The sequence below is a fragment of the Bubalus kerabau genome, chromosome 1 (genome assembly GCF_029407905.1).
Source record: "Bubalus kerabau isolate K-KA32 ecotype Philippines breed swamp buffalo chromosome 1, PCC_UOA_SB_1v2, whole genome shotgun sequence".
Lineage (NCBI taxonomy): Eukaryota > Metazoa > Chordata > Mammalia > Artiodactyla > Bovidae > Bubalus > Bubalus kerabau.
Genome location: NC_073624.1, coordinates 195,964,527 through 195,980,162, shown reverse-complemented (window position 1 = coordinate 195,980,162; position 15,636 = coordinate 195,964,527). Strand labels below are relative to the sequence as shown.

Sequence of the window (15,636 nt, the reverse complement as noted above, 5' to 3'; positions counted from 1 at the left end):
TTACCTTCTCCTAAAGAAAAGATTTTTTCAGAATTTCCTCCCTATCTTTATAAGCCTATGTTGGTATTTCCTGTTTTGTAATTTTGGACATTATTGATTCTCCACCACAGAACATAACTGCCTGCCTTTCTAACCTACTCTCATACCCTGAACTCCTGCCAACATGCTCTAAAAAGGTTTATCACCATGTTTGGCTTAATATTCAAGGTTGACCACAGCTTTACCTAGGTGAACACTAGTCACAGCTGGGCCATAGAATATGCTATGAATACCATTCCTTCCCTGACAAATTTTAAATTGGTTGGTCATTTCATTTGCTTGCTTCTCTGTCATAACTCAGCCCCAAACTCTTTGCCCATTGTCTAAATCTCTCCAATACATCCTGACACATCAGGTCCTGTACAAACGTCATCTTCTTCCAAGGCTTCTGCCCAATCCACTCTGGCAGGAGTCAAGGTGCTGGGTAGCTGCTACCCATGAGGGGAGCGAAGGCTGCCAGGAAGATGGAACTGCAGGAGCCAGTGTGTGCTTGGCAGGGCCCTTGGCTGAACCACTCCAGGGGCTCCTGGGCAGATTCTCAAGAGGAGGAGGCAGATGCTCAGCAAAGAGAAAGTGAACTACGCCGAGGTCACTGCAAACACACGCTGCTACACACTTGGTATTCTCTAAGAGCAAACCTAAAGGCAATCACAGAAGCCTAACGGCTAAAAAGGATGGTCTGAGGTTGCCTAAGAAATCCAGAGGTGCTTTGCATAGAAGTCCAGTCATCCACAGGTGCAGGTTCTAGGTGGGGCAGGGGCAAATCTCCGTCTGTCTCGCAAATTGCTTCTGTGGTGACACAGGTTATCCTGAGCGAGAGAAGCTGGATGGAGATGAATGTCCTCAGTCATCTTAAACACCAAGTCGATGCACAAGCGCAACTGTGCTATGGTCCTCCATCAACAAGGGACGCTCTCTTCAATCACACCCTTTCCAGGGTGTGAGGGTGACGTGAATCAAGCTCGCCACGGATTTCTTTATTTGCTTAGGAGATGTTCCTGCATCTACTGACAAGACTTCTATTTTCTTCTCTATTATGTTCTGATTTTTTCCAAATTCAAACCATGACATGTACTATTATTTTTTCTGAATTATAAAAAATCAGTAACGACTAGTAACATAAAAATTCACCTACTCTACTTTTTATTACTTGAGATGATGTCATGAAAACTTTTATTTTTTAAAAAATGAGTCTCTTGATTTAGGCCTCAGACGCATAAGGGATTAGCCACCGTCATATTCAAAACGATATATTTATTCAAAGCAAATACTCATTTTCTTTGTCTTCTTCAGAAGAAAGAGTTGTAACAATGCGTGAAAGACTTGAAATGTCAATTTAAAGCACTTTTTACTGAAACTTGATTCCTTGGGCCAGAGGAAGGTCCTTACTGTAGTTGATGGTACTAAGGGGGGTTAAAAAATGAACAAAATTAAATGAAGAACAGTACACACGTAATAGAGGAAATTTTATGTCATGAAAAAAATGTAGCCGATCTGCAATATGTCAACAAGGGCAAATGTTCAAGTTATAAGATGGTGAAAAAAATTAGTATACAAAATGTTAGTACAGATCCAGTTTTATAAAAGAAAAAAAAAAGGAGAAACACAAAAGTCTGAAAAGACACAGCATATCTGTTAGTCGTAGTTTTCAGGGTGTAAAGAATATGGAGAATATAACTTCATCTTCTTTATGTCTCTCAATAACGTGCAGTGAATTAGCAGGAAAAACACAGGGATTCACATTTGATAAGATAAGAACTATAATAATTTGGAAAATAAAAGGTTCCCTTTTAGCCATCTGGCTTTACTCCTGACACAGAGTGTCCCCATTAAATGGGTTCCAAAAAGGCTGCAGCTATTAATACATGCTTGGTCCCCTAGATCCCAAGTACACAAGACAAATAAAAGGAACAAGACTGTCTTCAACAAAAGGGAATCAGACAAAGAGCATGCATATGTCTGAGACTAAACAAGCCATAGCCAAAGCACCTCAGAAACTCCTGACATACATTCAAAAATTTGCTAAGAGTAGATCTTAAGCATGCATGCACGTGCGTGCACACACACACAATGATGTGAGGCTAAGGATGTGCTAACCTGACCGTGGGAATCTTTTCACAATGTATGCATACGTAAATCATCATGTTATACATTTTAAATATATTGCGATTTTCTCAATTATATACCTCAGTAAAGCTGGAGGGGGAAAAAAAATTCCTGACCTACATGAAGTTGCTACAGAACCCCCCACCTGCTCCTTCTGAGGTTCTAGAGCCAGGGAGAAACAGTAAATGAGACCAAGACAGTGTCCCGGTTCCTCACCCGTGCTCCTTTAACACCTAAAACCACACGGGCCTCACCTCACATACCATCTTATTGCACTTGGGTGGAGCAATTTCTATTTAAAGGGGAGGGAAAATAGAAAACAAGTAAAAAGTCCTAATCAAAATCTCCCAACAACAGGTTCCCTCACCGGCTACCCTTGCGCTGTTCTACTTTCAAGGTTCATGCTCGCTATTCCCAGAGAGCAGGATCTCCCCCACTCACTAGCCAAGCCTGCAGGCAGCCCGCCCATCTCCATGTCCTTCTACCCTGGAAGATTGCAGGGGTAGGTTAACCACACCCAGGGAAAAAACTCAAAGGACAGCCTCTTCCGCTTTATCCTGCGGGATGACCTCAAGTGTCTTGCTACGGTCCTGTCGCTAGACAGAAAGCACTGGTTTCAGAGTCAGGCGCTGGGCACTAGCTGAGGACAGCTAGGAAAATAACAGTACCAAGTGGATGATCTGGGAGGCGAGAGCTGTGGAATGTTAGAAACACAAAATCAAGAGAAATTACACAAACACAGAGCAGAAAGCAGAAATGTGTAAAGCATGTTCCAGAGGATGTAAGGCCAAACTGCTTCCCCAAAGCCTTCTCTTACCAAGTAGATCTTCTCATGTACTGCTTCCAGGCATCACTGCCCGACTCCCTGCCACCGCCAGTGTGCTTCTCTCCTCCTAGAGAAGTGCACAAAACAGCTCATGACTCGTGAGCAGCGCCTGTGTGGGCTCCTACTCAGCATCATGGAAATAAAGACACCAGGGGACCAGAGCTACCTGACCAGTTACCTTACCTGTGGCCAGAGTAGCTCCTCTGCAAACAAATAAATAAAAGACAGAGACCAAAACAAACACAAAAAAGGGAACTACTGTGGAAAATAAAGTTAAAGGAATTAACAAAAAATAGAAATATCAAGCAGCAGAAGGCAACCTTAAAAAAACCTTAGACCAAGGTGTTAAGAGTAGAAACCTCTAGACAAGGGAAATATAATTTATTTTCCCATTTACACTTATCTCTATATAATTTTCTAAAATATACAAAAACTAATCTTATAATAATAAAATGCTTAAATGTTATATTAATATTTTTAAAGATATTATAAAAAGATAATGATTCCACAAAACAAGGAAAGGCTACATTTAAAAGTATGCTATCAAAGTACAGTTAATATTGTTTTTTGGTAAGAGCAGAGGAGAAAAAACTTGAGAGAAGGATTAGAAGAAGTTTGAAGAAATCTCTCAAAAAGACTAATGAGATAAAGGGAAAAAAAAATTAGATAATTCTTCAAGAGATAACATTCAAATAATAGGAGTTCTAGAAATTAAAACAGAAAAAAAAAAAAAAAAAATCAAAGGGGGAAAAAAACACCACCAAAACAAAACTATCAAAAACTTTCCACAACTAAAATCTGTGAGTTCCAATGCTAAGGCCAATTACTAGCCCACTGACTGTGCAACAAGAATTTTACCAAGACCTCTACTGAGGCATATTACTGAAGAATTTCAGAACATCAGACGTAAGTAACAGACCCCAAACTTTTGAAGTGAGGGGAAAGATCAGAAATCAAAGTGGATTGGGCTTTTCAGCTACAGTAATGGAAACCAGAAGACAAGTAATACATAACGTCAAAGTCTGAGAAAAGTTACAATCTGTGCAGAAGATACACAGCAGATCTGTTTACAATGCCGCTAGCATCTGGAAATTTACAGGCTCACCAGCTCCCCATACGGTCTCACTGGGCAATCAATGCAGTTTTATGTTTAATACCCGTTTTCCTTCTGAGAGTCTGAAATCTGGGGGCGTGTTAGGCCTTGCATGCCTGCGTGACCAACTCCCAATAAAAGCTTTGGGTACCCAGTCTCTATGCTTTCCTGGCAGACAATGTTTCACACATGTTGTCCAACATGGTAAAAGAAAAAGGATTCTCCACATACCAAATGCACCTCCAATCTCAGCCCCACTCGTCGGAATGTTGACGTTTACAATGCCACAGTCTGATCCTTTTGGTCTGCGTATATAAAAAGGGAGGCACAGTGAAAGCAAAATATAGGGAAGTTTAAAAAAAAAAAAATTATATATATATATATATACACACACACACAAATGAATAAATAAATAAGCCAAACAAAACTTCTAAGATTCTCAATGCTGAAAAACAGATTTTCACCTATGATGGTGTCATTTTCTTTTTTGTAAAGTCTATTCACCACACAAATCAGACTTATATACATTTTCAAAATAGACAGTTATACCCAAGCCAGCGAAAGATTCTGCCCATATCCTTGGTAAAGATGCTACTTGAAAGTCCCTGTTTGACTTCATTGTTCCATGCAAAGACCTCATCTTCATTCTAAAAGGACAGACATTGGAAGCTGTTAGATGATACAGTGTCAGGTCCAACCACTAATGGTAAACTCGTTCCATAAAATTTACCAGTGTAATCGTAGGGGAACTAAGGAGTCAACATCTTCCTAATACAGTGCTTTGTGGGATCTTCCCCTCAAATGAACTTTGAGAAAAACATATAAGCGGACTTGCTTGGCTGTCCAGTGGCTAAGACTCAGTGTTCCCAACACTGGGGATCTGGGTTCCATCCCTCATCAGGGAACTAGATCCCATACGCTGCAACTAAGAGTTTCCATATGAAGACCCAGCACAGCCAAATAAATATAAAACACACACACACACACACACAAGTACATTCTTCCGTTCATGCCACTACATATAAGATCTATGATTTACTAAGCTCTTACTACATGCAGCATAAACACACTGACCCGGGCATTGAACATACATTTATATATTTAATTCTCAGCCAATGACATAGGCTCAATGTTATCCCAAATTTACAGATTAGGCAAGAGGGGCTAAATGATATGCTCAGGAACTCAAACATGTAGACACATGACAAAACATGAAACTATAATTTATAGTCACATTATGTGAAATAACAATAGACAATTTAAAGCAAGATTTTAATTCACGCAATCACATAATTGCAACAAGGCATGTCTCATTACCCTTTAACTGTTAATCATAGTAGCCAAGCTTCGATTCAATCTCTAAGCTTCTGCTGGCAGAGTAGGGCCTGCTGCACGTGAGGAAGGAGACCCTCTAGATACCTATGTCTGCTGAAGCCTCTGCAGCCTGTCCTCTGATACAGGTTGTAACTGTATGCTTATAGCTTCTCATTTTGTCCGTTGATATTGAACACTCAGACTATCAAACTACCTGGTCCCTTTTGTGCACAAGATGATTGCGTAGCATACAGAGTTCAGAATCAGGTGATACAGACAATGTGGGCCACATTCTCCATTAATTTCAACATTGGCCCTTGGCTTGTCTCAATTCCCCTGGCATCTAGCTTAACATGCTTTATTGTTTTTGAAGTGTTCGGATCATCATATTTTGTCCTTAACTTTCAAATCTCCACTAATCAGAGTCATTTTATAAAACCTCCCCAAAAGGCTAACCGAGTGAAATTTAATATGCCTTTATTTTCTCCTGGTCTTCTCATTTGTTTCAACATTAAACTAGAGAAAAGAGAGAAGGAATCCACATTTTACCTTGAATTTAAAGACATAAAGAATTGGGGCAAAAGTCTCTATGTGTACAATGGATGCATCATGGTCAAGACCAGTCATGATCGTCGGTTCTACATAATTTCCAGGGCGATCCATAACCTGCAGCAGAGAACGGAAATAAAACCAAAAACATTTGGTTTTGGTTCTTCGGTTCAGCAGATACCATCTTTGCCTATACTTTAAGGTTTTTTTGTGTTTTGTTTTTTTTATATGGACCATTTTTAAAGTCTTTATTGAATCTGTCACATTATGGCTTCTGTTCTGTTTTGGTTTTTTTTGTGGGGCATGTGGGATTCTCAGTTCCCCAACCAAGGATTGAACCCACACTCCCTGCATTGGAATGCAAAGTCTTAACCAGTGGACTGCCAGGGAAGTTCCATGCCTATACTTTTGGGAAAAAAAATAAATATCATTTATAAGTGAATTATTTCTCCAAAATAACTTCCCATCATGAATGAAAATTTCTCTGCCACCTATTGGTTCTAACTTAGTAGGTCAGAAAAAGAAAAGAAAAAAGGGTCAAGGACAGAGAGCCAGGCTATGCATCATGACCAAGTTACAGTGAATAAACCCAGCTACAGGTGGCTATTTTTAACTCCACATAATTTTTAAAGAGGTAATCTATATCCATCCTGTTACAACGTACCCCACCGCCTACCGCTTCCCCAATTCTTACGTTGAAGCCTTAAACCTCACCTTCTCCACTGTGACTAAATTTGAAGACAGGACCTTCAAGGAGGCAAAGTTAAATGCGGTCATGTGGGCGAGGCCCTTAAGATAGAACTAATTGCTCATAAGAAGAGACACCAAGGACCTCCTCTCTCCAGGCAGACCATGTGAAGACACTGAGAGAAGGTGGCCACCTGCAATCTGGAGGCCTCATCAGGAAGAACCAAACTTGCCAGCACCTTGATTTTGGACTCAGCCTCCAGAACTGTGAGACAATAAACGTGTTGCTTAAGCCACCCAGTCTGTCATGCTTTGTTATGGCAGCCCTACCAAACTGACACACAGGAACACAGAAACCTGAAGCTCCAAAAGGGCATACTGTAGACACGCTCCTAACTAAGCTCCACATAACCAAATCACTAGTTCATCTCCACGTTAACTTCTATAAAATACTCTGATGCCGGCAGCAAGCTGCTTGGCCAGTGTCAATTCTCCGGTGTGCCTGTACAATTCTGTTCTCACCGTTCTGAGCTGTATGTTTACCAACAGTCATCTGTATTCACCCCCAGTTCTGTATGCAGCCGCTGTATTTGTTACTGTAATCCTATATTGCATTATGTAACTTAAGCAAATATTACCCAAGGTGGGGAAAAAGTTACTTCTAAAAAGATTAAGTTATATGCTTAAAAAAAAAAAAAACCTCAAGGTAAATAAGTAACAAAAATACAAATATGTATACACATGTCTATCAGGTGAAATGTAGGTGTGTCAATGTTAAGAGAAGGATTCTGCTCTCAGAGAGCTTTGCAAGAGACTCAGTTCACTGTGATTTTTAAAGAACTGAAAATACATTGTAGATAATAAATGATACTTATAGCTTATTCAAGGATGAAGACAAATTTCTATTGTACATGAAGAAAATGCCTTGGATCTACATCTCAAGAATCAAACAAATAGAATGTGAAATGAAATTCATATTTTACAGCAAGACAAGAAAAATTTAACCATCAAAAGCTTTCTCTGCCCTATGGCCTCCTCTCTCCCCTCTACTGTGCATTGTGTATCTGTATTATGCATCAACCAAACCTCCCCATAAGCAGAAACACCTGCTTAACCATAAAGAGCAAACAGTCTCCAAGCACCAATAATACAATTCCTAAAATGTAACACTCCTTCATTATCTTGTAAGGAGCCACAATGACATTTCTCTAGACTGTGTAAACTCTCATTTAATATACAGCCCTCTGTCTAAAATACTTTTATAACTGCCTTGACTTCTAACAGGCAGAATGGTTCTCCAAACGTTCCAAGATGCTGTTCCTGGTTTATAATCCTCATCTTGGCTCAAATAAAATTTTCCATTTCTTTCTTAAACCAACTAATTAATTTTCCACTGACAACAGTAATATATGTCAAATTAAAGTGCTTGTAGTGTGTATTTTTTTGATTCTCTGCCTTAAATGACTTAAAAATCACGACTAAATGCAGATTTAAACTGTACTGAATACAGTCTTCCCCTGTACCATGAAAAAGAGGTCTTCATCTTCCTTCCATACAAATTGCCAGGCACTCAATTCAAAGATAACCTTGGCTCTGAGTTGTGTCTTTTCAGAAATGTTCCATGCATGTTACACTGTCATTCTTTCAAATATGTACTTACTCCCCTGTTACAAAAGGAATGCAGAAAAGAAAGCCAGCAGTCAGGCACATTTCATCAATTTACCCAGAGCCTACTTGTGCGCAAAAGGAAAACAAAGTCCTGATCTCAAGTGGTCCTTACCTTGCCACCATAGACAACGGTGCCACCTTCTTTCTTTGCTTCTTCCACTGCTCCAAGAAACATGCTTACTGCCTGTTTGGTGTGGAGTGGCCCATACAGAACGTTAGCTGAAGAGAAAAAAAGAATGCTCTTCATTTCACCCTAAAAGGCATCATTTTGTTATTCTAACAGCTATTCCAATGAGCAGACCAATCCCTTCATGTATCACTTTGGTTTAGAGCAGGAGGTTTCAGCAATCTTTCTCTGCCAAGAGCCAGACAGTAACTATTTAATGCTTGGTGTGACACGTGGTCTCTGCCATGACCACTCAACTCCACCAATGCAATGCAAAAGCAGCCACAGAAGACTTGCAAAATAGCAGGTGTGAGTGAGTGAGTCCTCATAAGCTTTCTATAGAGAAACATGGAGGGTCAAATCTAGGCAAAGAGCTATAAATTCATCAGAGCACTGCAGTCAAAATATAGGCTCTGCTTCTTCATTACAGGGTGACTATTCTCTAAGAACTTCATAGGCCCAGCAGTCGTGAACAAGTTAAGGGCGCACAGGGGGTCGGGGGGGCGATGAGGTCAGACCACGCAAGACTATAAACTTGCTAAAATGGGGCTCCAAAGGCATCGAAGTTTTAGTCCAAAAGCAATGAATGTGTTAAGCAAGAGAGTGAATTATCTGATTACATTTTAAAATCTGCTTTGGTTATGCTGGAAGGCAGAAATGGAAGCAGAGAAGTCAGGTAGGTGCCTCTCGCCACCTTGCCTGAGGGAAGATGGTGGTAACTCCAAAGAGGGAAACAGAGAAAGAGCAGCTCCTCTAACTCTCCCCACCTCAAGATCATTTCCCAAGCTCATGCACTAGCTCACAAGAAACACTCAGATCCTAACTCGGAGCAGACTTGTCACTCCAACTGCCCAATAATAACCTGCTTCAGAGTCCCTTGGGCCTCTCGGAAAGGGAAAATATATATGTAGAAAATCAGAAACTCTTATAACATCAGCAGTTAAAAAGAAAATCTCTGAACTCAACCAGATACTCACAGTCCCAGGGGTTCCCAACACGGATCTGTGCGTAGGCCTTTTTAAGTCTATTGACAACTTCATCGTGGATGCTTTCATGTAAGAACTAAATGAAGAAACATTCAAGGGATTAGGAAATATAAATGCACTATTAATAGTACATATAAATGCACAAAATTGCTAACAATGTACAATTTTCTTTTTTTCCTGCAGCATTTTTTTTTTTTTTGGCCACATTGTGAAGCTGTGGGATCTTAGTTCCCTGGCCAGGGATTGAACCCATGTCTTCAGCAGTGAAATCTCAGAGCCCTAACCACTAGACTGCCAGGGAATTCTTCCAATTTTTCTTTTTCTTTCTTTCTTTTTTTTTTAAAGGTTTACCTATTTATTTGGCTGGGCTAGGTCTTAGTTGCAGCATGTGGGATCTAGTTCCCCAACCAGGGATCGAACCTGGGCCCCCTGCCTTGGAAGCTCATAGTCTTAACCACTGGACCACCAGGGAAGTTCTCCCAACTTTTCTTAATAGTACTGATTTATACAGGTGACCCTGGAACAACATGGGTTTGAACTGCTCAAGTCCCCCTGTATAAAAATATTTTTCTAGAATAAATGCTTCAGGACTACATGGTTCACAGTTGGTTGAAACAGACGATTTTGAATACAGAGGGCCAATGATAAATCATACAGAGGTGTGTAGTACTGGAGTGGATTTTTCTAAAGACTACTACTGTCCCTATAGAAATTGATTTGGGTTATGACCCAAATAGTATCCATTAATATTTGACACTTAATAGAAAGGATACAATAGTATCCTTTGATATTTGACCCAAATAGTATCCTTTAATATTTGACACTTAATAGAAAGCATAGCTATGCATATTTGCTCCAGGACACAATAGAAAAACAAAAGTTAACCAAATAAAAAAATACTTGACATTTACATCATTTCATAGTTTGCCATGTAATTAAGACTATAATATTTTGGAGTATGACTGTTTCCTTCTAAGCTTTAATGTAATAAATGCTTAAGGTGAACAAATTTAATAAATTATAAATACTTTATGAAAATTGTAGCTTATTAAATGTTTTTGAGAACTTCAACTGAATAACGCAAAAACAAAGAAAAGATTGATATTCATTCACTGTACAATATAGGAAAAGTGAAAATGAGAAGTCATGGCAAAAGTAAAGACTTAATTTCCCTATTATCTTATTCTAAAACTAATTTAGATTATGCTAATCTTATAAAGAATTTGTTCACATTCATTGTGGCTGAGAGGAAAAACTCAAAGCTATGGCCACCTCAGAAGAGTTGACTCATTGGAAAAGACCTTGATGCTGGGAGGGATTGGGGGCAGGAGGAGAAGGGGACGACAGAGGATGACACGGCTGGATGGCATCACTGACTCGATGCACATGCGTTTGGGTGAACTCCGGGAGTTGGTGAGAGACAGGGAGGCCTGGCGTGCTGCAATTCATGGAGCGGCAAAGAGTTGGACACGACTGAGCGACTGAACTGAACTGAACTGAATTCCTCCATAATTCGATTTTTTTTTTTTAATGACAGGAAGAAAAATCAACAATAATTATTTTTAAAAAGGCAAATGTAGCCTTTTTAAAAATTTTCTGCCTAATCAAAACTTGTTTGGCACAAGTTTTCAGTAGCATGAGTCATGAAAATCAAGGCTGTATCCCATAAAAAAAATTTTAAAATCCAGCCCAAAACTAAGGGTAGATATTAAACTTTCCAAGCCCCAAACACTGAAGGGAAACCACTCTCATCATATTCCCTTAATATTTATGTGCTCTATACACTATGTGTACAGACTTAGACATTTCTAAAGAGAGAATACACATACATTTACTTTCCAGAGAATTATGTCACATCAAGTCAAATCCAAGACTTGACTTACAGGCCAAAATTGTTTTAATTTTTAAAATATTTTACTACTTAAAATGTCTTTATAAAAAAGCCAAAATTGTCTATCTTTTAGCAAACAGTTTTGAATTTTTCAAATGTTTTGTTGTTATTGTTCAGGCTCTAAGTCGTGTCCAACTCTTTGCAAGCCCATAGGGTGTTAAGGTTGTTTTATTCTCCAAGTGACATGGGACTCTGTCCACATTGCTAGGTGCAGGATTGAAAGCAGGTCTATCCCAAGTCCAACTCCAGGGAGGGCTGGACCACATCCAGCTTGGGGCAGAGCTGAGGCAGGGACCCCCACTGACCAGCACAATGTGCCATGAGCACAGAACAGAGCAGGAGCATCAACCATGTTCAGAAACTGCAGGTTTCTAGCAGCGCTTCTATCACACTGCCTGAATGGTACAGTGTGTTAAAAAATGGCAATGGAAAAGCGGGACGCCCTCACATGCCCACGCAGACACTCACCAGGCGCCTCGCGGTGGTGCACCTCTGGCCGGCTGTCCCCACGGCTGCAAAGAGAGCTGAGGGGACGACTAAGCTGAGGTCCGCGTCCTCAAAAGCTTAGGGAAACAAAACACACCCATTAGTGTCGTGAAGTAGGCAGACAAGGTCCTTGACACTAAGTGGTGTAAGATGATGCCTTTAGAAAGCACAGGAAGAGAACATCAGAACTATTTCTCTAAGATGAGCAGGTTCACACTGCAGAGGCAACTTCTCTCCCAGGGAAAATGATACGAGAATAGAGCGATGAGTTCATCCTCTTCCGACCTGTTTTATCTTTCACCTCTCGGGAGTTCCTGGGGCTGACTAAGCCTTGTCTGCACTCGCACATGATCTCTTCTATAAGACACGGTTGTCTTTGTCAGTTTTACTTGCCTCCACCCTCAACCCCACAGCCGATTACAATGGCAGCTTCCATGGGCCATAGAGAGCCCATTGGGACCCTTCTGATTTATTACCAACATCAAACCAAGCTCTCTAACAATATCTACACCCTCACCTGCATCAGTCTGTTCCCTTAAATGCCACTTATTCCCCCCTCTATAGAAGTTTTTTAAAATCTCTCAAATCCCTCGTGCCCTTTACTCCCTCACCAGATGACCTTACCCTGCACTTGCAAAAAATCTTGGATAAGCCCTTTCCTGCTTCCTCTGCAACTCTGAAGAGATCAACGCAAAATCACCTCCAGATTCCTCTCCCCTTTTGTCTATATTCCTTCCTCCTACTCTTCTGCCCTCTGAAGAAAAAACGAGCATTGTCTTTACAAGATTAACCCTTCCAGTAATACACTGTATTACTTATAACTCTTTCCTTTCCACTCCTTCCATAAACTTACAGTCCCAATTGCCTTTTACATCCTCAATTTTCCCCTGCCCAGTCTAATAGCATTCTCAGACTAATGTGATGGTTAAGAAGGTAGTTTGTACAACCAAACAGACCAAAGTTCTTATCCATCCCCATCCCTTTTTAGTTGTGTTATTTTTACCTTTTTAAGCCTCAGTTTCCTCACCCATAAAATGGAATACTATTATCTGGGGTACTAATGGACGATAGGAAGGAGTTTTAGAAAGAGAGCTGTGCTCTGGCGTCTGATTGCCAGGATACAAATGCTGACTCGGTCACTTTAGGCACATATCATTTTAAGCCTCAGGGTAACCTTCAAATGAGATTAATAAAGGTATCTGCCTCATGGGACTACTGTGGGATTAAATGACATATGGCATATGAAACAGGTTATCACAGTACTTGTCAAATGCCTAGTGATCAATAAATGCTAACTGTATTTCTTAATCAGCTCTCTTTTACAAGATTAGACGTTCATCCAGAACAAATCCTTCATCATACACTTTTTCTATTTCTGGTGTCCCCACAAACACAAAAGTATCGAACACAATAATGATAGCAATGTACAATTAGGAAGTCTTTTTATCATAAAATTCATGATTCTATGAAGTCTCAACCAACTGATATTCATTATATTATCCAGAAGTTATGCTGGTGGACTATTTCCTTTTGTGTCAAACAAGTGAAAAAGAGAATTAAATAATCTCTAAGACTATAGCTAAGTGATAAAAGACCTTAAGGGAAGTGTTGCTTCCCAATGTGAAAGCACTCAACATTCCCCTGATGACAAACTAGTATTTCTGGAAGCAGATCATATAAGAGTGACTTATTTATTCTAGAGAAACATGTGGCCAGTTAAAAAAAAAAATAGGAGAACAAGAAACACGCCACATTAGAAAGTCTCACACACAGGTTCTAAGCCCAGGGAACATTTTCCAAACATGAACACACTGTGCTCTGTCTCATAAGGAAAAATTCCCACGCACGGGGTTAGATCTCAAACAACACAGAACAGATGAGTTCTCACACGAGTTCTACACATTCAGGATGACTACTGAAGCTATGTCAACCAGAAAACAAACAAAAAAAGCAGCCTTACCTATAATGGCATTGTTTCCTCCAAGTTCTAATAAACTTCTTCCTTTAGAAATATATAAACACAAATTAATGCCTATTTCAGTTTATTGCACACACCTGCAAACCACAGCATATCCCATTTGCTTTACTTTCAGATTTAAAATATAGCATGAGCATAAATCAGTTGTACCTTAAGGAAAAGAAAAAAGAATGAGCATTGCACTAATGTCAAGATGACTGATTTTAATAACTGTATGATGGTTATATGACAGAAAGTCCTTGTTCTTAGGAAATACACAAACATATTTAAAGGAATACAATGTCTTCAACTTTCTCAAAAGGTTCAAAAACAATATACTCTCACAATACGTATGTGTTTTGTGTGTGTATGTGTGTGTGTGCTGCTGAAGAGAAAGTGATTTTAAAAATGGGGCAAGTGACTGGTAAAACTTATTAAAGAGTATATGGGATTCTTTGTGTTAGTCTTGGAATTTCTCTAAGCTTGAAATTATATCCCCTTAAACTCCAGTTAGTGTAAAATGGTACAGTCACCGAGGAAAATTATATGACAATTTCCCAAGAAGTTAAACACAGTACTACCATAAGATCTAACAATTCCACCTCTGGGTACTTAACCATAAGAAGTAAACAGGGGCCTAAGTAGTATTTGCAACAGCATTTTTCACAATAGCTAAGAGGTAGAATCAACCCAAGTATCTACAGACAAATGCACAGATAGATAAACAGTGGTATATCCATACAATGGAGTGTTACTCAGTCTTAAAAAGGAAGTTCTGACACATGCTACAACATGGATAAACCGTGAAGATACTAAGCTAAGCGAAATAACTGAGACACAGAAAGACATCTACTGTATGATTCTACTTGTAAGAGGAGGCTCTTAGAATAGTCAAGTCTGAGACAGACAACAGAATGCTTGTTCCCAAAGGCTAGGAGAAGGAAGAAATGGGAAATTGGTTTTTAATGGGTAGAGAGTTGGGAAGACAAAAAAAGTTCTGGAAATGGATGATGGTGACAGTTTCACAACAATGTAAGTGCAAATGTACTTAATGCAACTGAATTGTACAGTTAAAAAAAATATATATATATATATATAAACCAAAAGTTTTGTTTTATATATATATAATATATACACACATATATTACCACAATAAAAGAGTTTAAAAATTATGTGCTCATTGTAGAAAATTATTTGGGGCGGGGGGGGAAGGCAAAAAAGAATCAAATAAGCCAAAGGCATGGCACAAGTTACCATGAAATCTCTCCTCATAATTTGATACAGTGCCTTCCAATCTCTTTCCTATACATCTATATTCAGTTGAGATCATAATAATCAATTTTGCTTTATTTTCTTAATAAAAGCCTATCAGTTCAGTTTTTCTCTAAATTATTAAGAGCTGTATTTTTTAAACATCACAATATAGCATCCCATCACCATGATACAAGCCAACTTTTGTTTAACAACTTCTCTAGTGTTGCATATATTAGATGCTGATTACCTACCTCTCGATTATCTACTTAGGTCAGGGGCAAAGGGTATGAATATTACAGCTCCTGATACACGCTGCCAACTTACATCCCAGGAAGGTATACAGGAGGTTATGTACACCATTCTCATTTTACACTCCTGAGCACCGAGATTTCAGATCTGTTTGCCTCAACTTAGAGCTGTGTTTACTACTGACCTTTTAAATATATATTTATTTTTTCTTAACTGCGCTTCAAAATCAGCTTCCATGTAAGTAACTTTTATTTACTTGTGGTAATAGCAGCATATGTAACAACAGGAGAATATGTTCTCACCACCACTACTCTGAAACAGTTAAGCATCAAATGAATTATTTTTAAAGGATTTTTAAAAATTAA

The 15,636-nt window shown here is 39.2% G+C and overlaps 1 protein-coding gene across 2 annotated transcripts in view; it reads right to left on the bottom strand.

Annotated features, from left to right (window-relative positions):
* Positions 1 to 1,276: 1,276 nt before the first annotated feature.
* ALDH7A1 (aldehyde dehydrogenase 7 family member A1) overlaps positions 1,277 to 15,636 on the bottom strand; it is a 34,735-nt gene continuing 20,375 nt past the window's right edge. Inside the window, exons 10-18 of one of the 2 annotated variants that reach the window (XM_055548776.1) lie at positions 13,772 to 13,813; positions 11,794 to 11,888; positions 9,426 to 9,510; positions 8,395 to 8,501; positions 5,928 to 6,044; positions 4,614 to 4,711; positions 4,296 to 4,369; positions 2,963 to 3,038; positions 1,277 to 1,442 (exon numbers count right to left, since the gene is read on the bottom strand). In XM_055548776.1, coding sequence (XP_055404751.1) covers positions 1,388 to 1,442; positions 2,963 to 3,038; positions 4,296 to 4,369; positions 4,614 to 4,711; positions 5,928 to 6,044; positions 8,395 to 8,501; positions 9,426 to 9,510; positions 11,794 to 11,888; positions 13,772 to 13,813 — 749 coding nt within the window. In that variant the 3' untranslated portion in view covers positions 1,277 to 1,387. Of the gene's footprint in view, positions 1,443 to 2,418; positions 2,438 to 2,962; positions 3,039 to 4,295; positions 4,370 to 4,613; positions 4,712 to 5,927; positions 6,045 to 8,394; positions 8,502 to 9,425; positions 9,511 to 11,793; positions 11,889 to 13,771; positions 13,814 to 15,636 lie in introns of those variants that run through there. The other variant, XM_055548782.1, reaches the window with a different exon arrangement.